General features: G+C 42.9%; 1 protein-coding gene across 2 annotated transcripts in view; it reads right to left on the bottom strand.

Annotated features, from left to right (window-relative positions):
• Position 1: 1 nt before the first annotated feature.
• Positions 2-12,165, bottom strand: part of LOC139408866 (alpha-mannosidase 2-like) — a 77,525-nt gene continuing 65,361 nt past the window's right edge. For both annotated transcript variants that reach the window (XM_071153268.1, XM_071153269.1), the window contains exons 17-22: positions 11,067-11,200; positions 5,868-6,009; positions 5,429-5,562; positions 5,010-5,201; positions 3,555-3,668; positions 2-2,929 (exon numbers count right to left, since the gene is read on the bottom strand). In XM_071153268.1, the coding sequence (XP_071009369.1) occupies positions 2,777-2,929; positions 3,555-3,668; positions 5,010-5,201; positions 5,429-5,562; positions 5,868-6,009; positions 11,067-11,200 (869 nt within the window). In that variant the 3' untranslated portion in view covers positions 2-2,776. The remainder of the gene's footprint in view (positions 2,930-3,554; positions 3,669-5,009; positions 5,202-5,428; positions 5,563-5,867; positions 6,010-11,066; positions 11,201-12,165) is intronic.

The following is a 12,165-nucleotide window of genomic DNA, read 5'->3' as shown; positions in this document are numbered from 1 at the left end:
ATTGTTTTATGCACTTTATTTATTTTAATTGGCCAACATAACTTGGGTTTCATCCTTTTTTAATCTCACATTATATTTACAGAAAGATAGAAAAAAAATTGACAAAATGTGACTCTTAGCGAGCAACATTGGTAGAAATTTGTGTGAACATTCCAAGTGAACTCGCAGTGCAGTTTCCCTTTACCTGCAAGTGATTGAATGGAACAAAACATCCGACGTGTGTGCTCTACCAAGAGGAGCTTCACAAAACGACAGTAGAGGACGTTGCACATCTCTGTTGAAGCAGTAGATATACTGCACTGAGGTTATCATAAGATGTGATTTAAAAATAAAAAAAAATGTGATAGCTGTGTAAAGCAACAAAAAATGTTTTATCACTCACCACAGTACATATACAGTGGGGAGAACAAGTATTTGATACACTGCCGATTTTGCAGGTTTTCCTACTTACAAAGCATGTAGAGGTCTGTAATTTTTTATCATAGGTACACTTCAACTGTGAGAGACGGAATCTAAAACAAAAATCCAGAAAATCACATTGTATGATTTTTAAGTAAATAATTAGCATTTTATTGCATGACATAAGTATTTGATCACCTACCAACCAGTAAGAATTCCAGCTCTCACAGACCTGTTAGTTTTTCTTTAAGAAGCCCTCCTGTTCTCCACTCATTACCTGTATTAACTGCACCTGTTTGAACTCGTTACCTGTATAAAAGACACCTGTCCACACACTCAATCAAACAGAGTCCAACCTCTCCACAATGCCCAAGACCAGAGAGCTGTGTAAGGACATCAATAATAAATTGTAGACCTGCACAAGGCTGGGACGGGCTACAGGACAATAGGCAAGCAGCTTGGTGAGAAGGCAACAACTGTTCCTGCAATTATTAGAAAATGGAAGAAGTTCAAGATGACAGTCAATCACCCTCGGTCTGGGGCTCCATGCAAGATCTCACCTCGTGGGGCATCAATGATCATGAGGAAGGTGAGGGATCAGCCCAGAACTACACAGCAGGACCTGGTCAATGACCTGAAGAGAGCTGGGACCACAGTCTCAAAGAAAACCATTAGTAACACAATACGCCGTCATGGATTAAAATCCTGCAGCGCACGCAAGGTCCCCCTGCTCAATCCAGTGCATGTCCAGGCCTGTCTGAAGTTTGCCAATGACCAACTGGATGATCCAGAGGAGGAATGGGAGAAGGTCATGTGGTCTGATGAGACAAAAATACAGCCTTTTGGTCTAAACTCCACTCACCGTGTTTGGAGGAAGAAAAAGGATGAGTACAACCCCAAGAACACCATCCCAACCGTGAAGCATGGAGGTGGAAACATCATTCTTTTGGGATGCTTTTCTGCAAAGGGCACAGGACGACTGCACCGTATTGAGGGGAGGATGGATGGGGCCATGCATCGCGAGATCTTGGCCAACAACCTCCTTCCCTCAGTAAGAGCATTGAAGATGGGTCGTGGCTGGGTCTTCCAGCATGACAACGACCTGAAACACACAGCCAGGGCAACTAAGGAGTGGCTCTGTAAGAAGCATCTCAAGGTCCTGGAGTGGCCTAGCCAGTCTCCAGACCTGAACCCAATAGAAAATCTTTGGAGGGAGCTGAAAGTCTGTATTGCCCAGCGACAGCCCCGAAAGGATCTGTATGGAGGAGTGGGCCAAAATCCCTGGTGCAGTGTGTGCAAACCTGGTCAAGAACTACAGGAAACGTATGATCTCTGTAATTGCAAACAAACATTTCTGTACCAAATATTAAGTTCTGCTTTTCTGATGTATCAAATACTTATGTCATGCAATAAAATGCAAATTAATTACTTAAAAATCATACAATGTGATTTTCTGGATTTTTGTTTTAGATTCGGTCTCTCACAGTTGAAGTGTACCTATGATAAAAATTACAGACCTCTACATGCTTTGTAAGTAGGAAAACCTGCAAAATCGGCAGTGTATCAAATACTTGTTCTCCCCACTGTATGAAGGTCACAATAACAGACCCATATCAATTAATGTAATACCACATGTCAATCTTGTGACATCAACTATGAAATGCATTCATTTTGCATCGATAGCAAATTGTAAGTGACAATTTTCTCCCAAGACCAACATACAAAGATATGTACATAAGGCTCATTATAAAACTGTGAAATAAGGCACATTTCTTGCTCTTTGGAACGAACAACAAAACAAGATCTCACTTGCAATTAACAATTTATCACATATAAATGTTGACCGCTAAAAAAATATTGAATTAATATTTAGAATCAGTTGGCCTTCAAATCTTTTTTCAGGCACGCCAAGGACATGAAGCAATATTCACTATGATTGAAGCCATACCTCGGTATAAAGAAAACAAAGAATCACATTGTACAAAATCATATCTGTGGAAAAAAGAAATCTGAACATGTGGTCTTCCCAATAGAGTGAGTTCATGTGAAATTGCAACACAAACGTTCCCAACACATACAGAACCTGAGACTGCAGCATAACTAGGTATACTGGACTCAAACAATATAATATTGCACTTGTAGAATTAAGCTTAAGCAAGTTCCATTTACTTCTCCTCCTGCCTCTCTTTCCTTCTCCACCTCTCTCCTTCCTTCTCGTCCTCCCTCTCTTCTTCTTCTTTCCCTCCTTCTGTCTCTTCCAAGGATGTCCTATGCATTTCAGGCTTCTGCATAGCCTCGCTGACTATGTTTTTTCGGCATAGGAACAGAGGCCGGATGTTGGGCATGTTCCGTGGCGATCACCGACTCTGGCCAGCGCTCATGTCAGCTGCACACGGTATGTGCTGATCTCCATTGGCTTAAGGCTGATTTCCTCTTGGTTCGACCCTTTCTCAGGCGTGTGCATCAGAGTAAGAGACGCAGGGGTGATGCTCTGGAATTTCAGTTCAGAAAACAGCTTCTCCATGCGGATCTGTGAGAAAACCAATCCAAACATGAACAATGGCATTATACCCGCATGTTTGAATAGGAAAACCCATTATGAAAGGCGTTGATGGATAGGTTCAATAAAAAAAATTGACACCGATGATCACGATGAAATACCCTTTCCTTTTAGAAGCTATTAATATAACTGGACACTTAACAGGCTTATTAAATATATTAAGATTAAGTGCCTGGGTCAACAGAGATTTCACCATCTACTCTGGCCATTTTCTAATGAACACACTCTTGGTCATAACAGCCTTGATTTTCCTCTTGGAGAGAGATTAAGTATTCACTTAAACTGATTATGGTTGCATTGTTACAGTTGTCATGACATTGGAAAAGGAGGAAATGTAATGAAAGGAATTTCCTTCCTCACTGCACATTTTCTGTGGCAAGTGACTCTTGAGCTTTTTTTGCTGGAGGGGAAGTTCATTTCTGTAACACTACTAGCTGATTGAATAAAGAGCATCGCGTGCAACCCTCAGGTTAAAATTCCCTTTAATCACTAATTAATAAAGTGTTTGATCACAACTTTCATTTGTGTGTGTGTGTGTATAACGTGTGTGTTCCTGTGTGTGCTAGTGTGCCGGCATGTGTGTGGCAGGCCTTACCTTCCCCTGCGTGGTGGCACACAGTAGCCCTGTGTTCCTATTCGAGAGGGCGCAGTCAAAGCCTTTTCTGTGCAGAATCAAAGCCGCCTCGTCCGACGGCCCACCCCCTTCCTCCTGTAGGACCAGTGAGAAACTTCAGTCCCCATAAAGACCCCTCCTGTTCTCCCCCCCCCCCCCCCTTCAGCCTAAACACTGGGGCAATTATAGAGACCACCCTTTCACAGGTCAGCTGCATTTCCACAGCCATGTTCGAGGTGCTGCTTCTGCAACAGACCTGGGTTCAAATACTGTTCTACATCATTTCAAACACTTTATCAGTGCTTTATTGAGCTAGTCTGGATGAATGGAAAAATAGAATAGTCTCAATACCGCAAACCCCACCCCACCTATCTGGAATACCAGGCAAGAAAGATCGAAAGATTTTAAATAGTATTTGAACCCAGGTTCGGACTCTGAAACAGGGTTACTGCAGTCAATTTCATCCCCCTTTCAGAAACAGTTTTATTTTGTTTTTACATCCACAGTTCCTGGCTGAGTATATGGAGATGCCACAGTGCATACTAAGTGTGTTAGTAGTAGGTAGTAGCGGCAGTGGTGTCATCATGTGAGTATTTGTATAAATGAGTACAAAGCCCTCGTCGAAAACACATTCAACGATTCTGCCCGTCTCCTCTTTTGATTTGCTCTCAGAGTCAAATTGGATGTCCGAGCGTGTCTGTACAATCGATAATCGAGCAAATTGGTCGGCAGATCCCCGGAACAATTAGCTCGATCTTTGACATGATAGACGGCGGTGTCATCAGAGTTGATGGGCCATGCAACAACAAAGAGGAGATCATAGAAGACTTACAACATACAGATGTAGTGTTTATTTACAGAGATTATATAAGGAAATGAATGGAGAGCCCCTTGGAGGAGTGCTGAGTGTGTGTTTTGTCCTAACAAGCAATTAAGCCAGTATTCCATACAGCCAGGGTAATCCATACAGCCAGGGTAATCCATACAGCCAGGGTAATCCATACAGTCAGGCATGCGCTTAATCATATTAAAGACAATGACTATGAGAACACAGCGGTGCACTCATCACTTTAGAAAACCTGGTGACTCTTTGTAAGGAGTTGCTCCTATGTAGTACCACTGTAAGTACTGTGGCAACAGCATTGTATTAACATGTTACATAGTAATTCATCGTTTGAATACAGTAGCAAATGACGCGAGCGTTTCTTTTTTGGGGGAATAAGGAACGGGTTCATTCGAAAAATGTCCCGAACGCCATGAATATGCAAGTACAACGCAACGATTAAATCACTAGGGAACAACCTGTTAACGCAAGGTAAATGAAAACATTACTACACAGGTAAAAGAGCAACGGGATGTACGGCTTGTTGCGGCCTTATGCTCCACAGAGAGAAAAGAGAAGAAGAAAGTATTATGTAGCAATACGAAAACCTTCACCTTGGACTGGATGGTGCGTAGGTTGACCAAGTGGACGTCACAGGGCAGTGATGAGGCCAGAGGGCTTAAGGGGGATAGAGACCGGGACTCTGCCTCCGTGCTCACAGCCATGGGGATCAGAGGGTGGTTCAGGTACAGCGACGACACGTGACTCAGCAGAGACGGGTAGCTGAGGGTAGAGAGTTTCTCCCCCTGGAAATATCAAAGCAGGGACATGGACGGGTTAGGGCAATACTCTGGTGCAAAAGTAACTGGGAAAAGAGAGGATTGATCATAATGTACTATAATGACAATGTTTGAACCTTAATAATCTTAATCAAGTCTCCATTGTCAGTGAACCTCAGTAAACCTACAATAGAACTACACTCTACAGTAACTACGAAAATGACAAAATTGCTTCAAATTCCTGGTATTAGTACCCCATCGGTCTTGGCCCTCTTCTCCAGTAGCAGGCGGAAGGAGCTGGCAGTAACTTTGTTGTCCAGGACGCCCTGGCCCATCCCGCGGTTATCATCCTGGTTCAGCCGACGGTCCATGATCACCTCCAATTGGCCTGGAGGGGAAAAGGTCAAAGTTGATCTATTTCAATATCACATTGCCTTCTGTTTACATAACATAAATGTGTATATACATGTATTGCTTGGCAAGAAACAGCACAATAGAAATTGCACTCATTTTAAATCAAGTCATATCTCTCCTTCTTTTCACATCCTGGTGCCAAAATAGCAGATGACACTATGTACTGTACAGATGGTAATCTTAGAACCGAGCAGGGATGTCATCTTTCCTGGACAATTAAAGTACTGATGCCCTCCTTCCAATAGACAACAGAAAACAAATCCCCAGGCCTGCACTCACCACTCTTGAGGCTGGCGGAGCCCAGGGACTGTGCGGTGAGGAGGGTCAGTCTGGTGCCGGGGTCCTGAAGGTAGGCCATACTGGTCATGGGGTAAAAGTTTGCCTGGAGGGGAAGTTTGGCCATGGTTTTTCTAGACTGGATCTGCAAGAAAATCACATCAAAGATGGTGGATAAATGAAGATGTCCCACTCATGCGCTGACCAGCTGGCAAGTATCTTCACTGACATTTTTAACCTCTCCCTGACCCAGTCGGTAATACCTACATGTTTCAAGCAGACCACCATAGTCCCTTTGCCCAAGAAAGCAAAGGTAACCTGCCTAAATGACTATCGCCCCGTAGTACCCACATCTTTATTCATGCAATGCTTTGAAAGGCTGGTCATGGCAGTCATCAGCACCATCATCCCAGACACCCTGGACCCACTCCGAATCACATAACGCCCCAACAAATCCACAGATTATGCAATCTTTATTGAGCTCCACACTGCCCTTTCCCACCTGGACAAAAGGAACACCTATGTGAGAATGCTGTTCATTGAAGACAGCTCAGCGTTCAATACCATAGTGCCCTCCAAGCTCATCACTAAGCTCACAACCCTGGGACTGAACAACTTCCTCTGCAACTGGATCCTAGACTTCCTAACGGGCCGCCCCCAGTTGGTGAGGGTAGGCCACAACACATCCGCCACGCTGACCCTCAAGACGGGAGCCCCCAGGGGTGCATTCTTAGTCCCCTCCTGTACTCCCTGTTCACCCATGACTGCGCAGCCGCGCACGACTCCAACGCCATCATTAAGTTTCCTGACGACACGACAGTGGTAGGCCTGATCACTGACGACAATGAGACAGCCTATAATGAGGATGTCAGTGTGTCAGTAACCTGGCAGTGTGGTGCCAGGACAATAACTTTTCCCTCAACGTCAGCAAGACAAAGGAGCTGATCGTGGACTACAGGAAACAGAGGGCTGAGAACGCCCCCATCCACATCCACCTTCAAATTCCTCGGTGTCAACATCACTAAATAATTAACATGGTCCACACACACTAACACAGTCGCGAAGAAAGCACGACAATGCCTTTCCCCCTCAAAAGGCTGAAAAGATTTGGATCGGCCCTAAGATCTGGAAAAAGTTCTACAGCTGCACCATTGAAAGCATCTTGACTGGCTGCATTATCGCTTGGTATGTCAACTGCTTGGCATTCGACAGTAAGGCGCTACAGAGGGTAGTGTGTACAGCCCAGCACATCACTGGGGCCGAGCTCCCTGCCATTCAGGACGTCTATACCAGGCGGTGTTAGAGGAAGGCCCAAAAAATTGTCAAAGACTCCAGCCACCCAAGTCATAGACTGTTCTCTCTGCTACTGCACGGCAAACGGTACCGATGCACCAAGTTTGGAACCGACAGGACCCTGAACAGCTTCTACCCCCAAGCCATAAGACTGCGAAATGGTTAGATAAATAGTTAACCAAATAGCTACCTGGACTATCATTGACCCTTTTTGCAAGTCTTTTGACTCATTACATACGCTGTTGCTACTGTTTATTATCTGTCCTGTTGCCTAGTCACTTTATTCCTAGTTATATGTACATACAGTGCCTTGCGAAAGTATTCGGCCCCCTTGAACTTTGCGACCTTTTGCCACATTTCAGGCTTCAAACATAAAGATATAAAACTGTATTTTTTTGTGAAGAATCAACAACAAGTGGGACACAATCATGAAGTGGAACAACATTTATTGGATATTTCAAACTTTTTTAACAAATCAAAAACTGAAAAATTGGGCGTGCAAAATTATTCAGCCCCCTTAAGTTAATACTTTGTAGCGCCACCTTTTGCTGCGATTACAGCTGTAAGTCGCTTGGGGTATGTCTCTATCAGTTTTGCACATCGAGAGACTGAAATTTTTTCCCATTCCTCCTTGCAAAACAGCTCGAGCTCAGTGAGGTTGGATGGAGAGCATTTGTGAACAGCAGTTTTCAGTTCTTTCCACAGATTCTCGATTGGATTCAGGTCTGGACTTTGACTTGGCCATTCTAACACCTGGATATGTTTATTTTTGAACCATTCCATTGTAGATTTTGCTTTATGTTTTGGATCATTGTCTTGTTGGAAGACAAATCTCCGTCCCAGTCTCAGGTCTTTTGCAGACTCCATCAGGTTTTCTTCCATAATGGTCCTGTATTTGGCTCCATCCAACTTCCCATCAATTTTAACCATCTTCCCTGTCCCTGCTGAAGAAAAGCAGGCCCAAACCATGATGCTGCCACCACCATGTTTGACAGTGGGGATGGTGTGTTCAGGGTGATGAGCTGTGTTGCTTTTACGCCAAACATAACGTTTTGCATTGTTGCCAAAAAGTTCAATTTTGGTTTAATCTGACCAGAGCACCTTCTTCCACATGTTTGGTGTGTCTCCCAGGTGGCTTGTGGCAAACTTTAACCAACACTTTTTATGGATATCTTTAAGAAATGGCTTTCATCTTGCCACTCTTCCATAAAGGCCAGATTTGTGCAATATACGACTGATTGCTGTCCTATGGACAGAGTCTCCCACCTCAGCTGTAGATCTCTGCAGTTCATCCAGAGTGATCATGGGCCTCTTGGCTGCATCTCTGATCAGTCTTCTCCTTGTATGAGCTGAAAGTTTAGAGGGACGGCCAGGTCTTGGTAGATTTGCAGTGGTCTGATACTCCTTCCATTTCAATATTACCGCTTGCACAGTGCTCCTTGGGATGTTTAAAGCTTGGGAAATCTTTTTGTATCCAAATCCGGCTTTAAACTTCTTCACAACAGTATCTCGGACCTGCCTGGTGTGTTCCTTGTTCTTCATGATGCTCTCTGCGCTTTTAACGGACCTCTGAGACTATCACAGTGCAGGTGCATTTATACGGAGACTTGATTACACACAGGTGGATTGTATTTATCATCATTAGTCATTTAGGTCAACATTGGATCATTCAGAGATCCTCACTGAACTTCTGGAGAGAGTTTGCTGCACTGAAAGTAAAGGGGCTGAATAATTTTGCACGGCCAATTTTTCAGTTTTTGATTTGTTAAAAAAGTTTGAAATATCCAATAAATGTCGTTCCACTTCATGATTGTGTCCCACTTGTTGTTGATTCTTCACAAAAAAATACAGTTTTATATCTTTATGTTTGAAGCCTGAAATGTGGCAAAAGGTCACAAAGTTCAAGGGGGCCAAATACTTTCGCAAGGCACTGTATCTACCTCAATTAATTTGTACCCCTGCACATCGAATCGATACTGGTACTCTGTGTATATAGCCAAGTTATTGTTACTCATTGTGTATTTATTTATTGTGTTATAATTTTTTCCCCTGTCATTTTTATTTTTTCTCTCTGCATTGTTGGGAAGGGCCCGTAAGTAAGCATTTCCCTGTTAGTCTACACCTGTTGTTTACGAAGTATGTGACAAATAAAATTTGATTTGATGACTTTTACCATTGAAAAAAAAAAATGTCACAGTTCCGGTCTGCTTAAGGGGTGACTCTCCCATAGGCACCATTGCGATAGCAGCTGGGTCTGGTCTGCTTAGTTCATTGATTAACCAGAAAAAAAGCTGTCTCACTTCCTCTTCCGTCTCTGGTCACATATCAAGGTGATGTTGAGGAACCACGTGACCTGACTAGGAAAACCTTAAGGCCCTAGTTAGGGCTAGTCCATTTCCGCCTGAATGACGTGCCCAAAGTAAACTGCCTGTTGCTCAGGCCAGGATATGCATATAATTAGTACCATTGGAAAGAAAACACTTTGAAGTTTGTAGAAATGTTAAAATAATGTAGGAGAATATAACACAATCGATATGGTAGGAGAAAATCTAAAGAAAAACCAACCAGATTTTTTTTGAGAGAGACGAAAGGCAAGTTAAAGGTCATATTGAAAATTAGCTCCCTGGATGCAATTCATATGGCTTCCACAGGGTGTCAGTAGTCTTTGTTCAATGTTTCAGGCTTGTAACTTCAAAAACGAATAAGAAATATCAGTTGTCGTACAGGGACACAGTCTTGGAAATTCGTGTTTGCGCGCCCCATGAAGACAATACCCCACTGCTAAAATCGGTTTCCTATTGAACATAATTATTTCCGTAAGAAGTATTATAGTTTGATTACAATTTTAGGGTATCTGAGGAATAAATAGAAATGTATTTTGACTTGTTGAAACAAAGTTTAGAGGTAGATTTTCTCTGCACATTGAACGACTAAACATACTTTTTGGGATGTAAAGTAGGTTGAGTGGGATCTTAAGCTGACCGTCTTTGTTTTGACTACAATGGGTATGGGAAGCTGTTCAGCTGGGTTGTCTGTTGTTTGTTTGCATGAAGCGTTGCATGTCGGAGAAAAATATATTTAATCTCTGATGGCAGTAAATCCCTCTTAATCACTGAAAGTAAGGTCCGACTGCCAAAACCATGCAAATGGAGATTTTGAGGGAAAACACTGCCTCTCACTAGAATTACAGCAGAGTGTCTAATTGGCAAAGGAGCTCAGACACTGATCTGTCGAAAGATTCTCCCCTGAACAAAATGTAATCGTTTAAATCTGCATTTCTGACTTCGTTTTCAATTCAAAACTTTGTCATTCAAAATGGAAGATGTCCAAGAAGTCATTTATACGTATTTGGACATCTAATATACCCCCATTCAGCCAGTTCTATGTACATTTGATGTCAAGCTAATGCTACTAGCCATTTGTATCATAGTGAATTGCTCTTGTCGTAACTGTTGACATGCTCAATGTCCATGCACAGTCTCGCATAGAAATCTCCAGTTCAGAAGCAAGAAAAGCAGTATTTGCTCTGGTATATGTGGCTCCGTTATATTGTGGAGTGCTTTCTCACAACTGGATAGCTAGGGACTGGGCTGTAATTGTGCATTCCTACTAGAAATGAAAATGAAAATGTTCCACCGTGTATAACTCTTTGTCCGTGTTTTCTTCACTCAATGCATGTGTCTGTGATATCTTAAATATCAGGGGTGACTGCAGGGCTACATTTTCTTTCAAAGTGGCCCTCGAAGAGCTGTGACCGTTTTCCCTGTACACGCATCCTTCAGTGTGTACAAAATAAAATTCTCATTCACTCATTGAATGATCTGGGGGCAGTGCCTGAGTAGGGAGGGGAGGGGGTGAGAGGGCGAGTGAAAGGGAGAGAGAGAGAGCCAGGTCATACAGTAACAGTACCTGGAATCCGTTGAGGTCTGTGAAGAATCGATCCTTGCTGTCCACATCTGACGTTAACCTCATTGTAATTTCACGGTTGAACTCCCCCCTTATATCTACCGAGTTACAGATCTCCACCGCCTGGCCCTCCACACCTAGAGAGAGTTAGAGAGAGAGAGAGAGAGAGAGAGAGAGAGAGAGAGAGAGAGAGAGAGAGAGAGAGAGAGAGAGAGAGAGAACACTAACACAATCACAGAGCATATTCACAGCACATATTTATAAGCTTCCTTCCTCTTTTGGCTTGATTTCGATGTATTAATTATACTCCTAGTGAGTCTCCGAATACATACAGTACCAGTCAAAGGTTTGGACACACCTACTCATTCAAGGGTTTTTCTTTATTTGTACTACTTACTACATTGTAGAATGATAGTGAAAACATCAAAACTATGAATAAAACACATATGAAATCATGCACTACAGTCATGGCCAAAAGTTTTGAGAATGACACAAATATAAATTTTCACAAAGTTTGCTGCTTCAGTGTTTTTAGATATTTTTGTCAGATGTCACTATGGAATACTGAACTATAATTACAAGCATTTCATAAGTGTCAAAGGCTTTTATTGACAATTACATGAAGTTGATGCAAAGAGTCAATATTTGCAGTGTTGACCCTTCTTTTTCAAGACTTCTGCAATCCTCCCTGGCATGCTGTCAATTAACTTCTGGGCCACATCCTGACTGATGGCAGCCCATTCTTGCATAATCAATGCTTGAAGTTTGTCAGAATTTGTGGGGTTTTGTTTGTCCACCCGTCTCTTGAGGATTGAGCACAAGTTCTCAATGAGATTAAGGTCTGGGGAGTTTCCTGGCCATGGACCCCAAATATTGATGTTTTGTTCCCCGAGCCATTTAGTTATCACTTTGGCCTTGTGGCAAGGTGCTCCATTATGCTGGAAAAGGCATTGTTCGTCACCAAACTGTTACTGGATGGTTGGGAGAAGTTGCTCTCGGAGGATGTGTTGGTACCATTCTTTATTCATGGCTGTGTTCTTAGGCAAAATTGTGAGTGAGCCCACTCCCTTGGCTGAGAAGCAACCCCACACATGAATGGTCT

This window comes from Oncorhynchus clarkii, chromosome 5 (genome assembly GCF_045791955.1).
Source record: "Oncorhynchus clarkii lewisi isolate Uvic-CL-2024 chromosome 5, UVic_Ocla_1.0, whole genome shotgun sequence".
Lineage (NCBI taxonomy): Eukaryota > Metazoa > Chordata > Actinopteri > Salmoniformes > Salmonidae > Oncorhynchus > Oncorhynchus clarkii.
The sequence above is the reverse complement of the archived record's forward strand: the minus strand, read 5'-3'. Positions and strand labels throughout refer to the sequence as shown.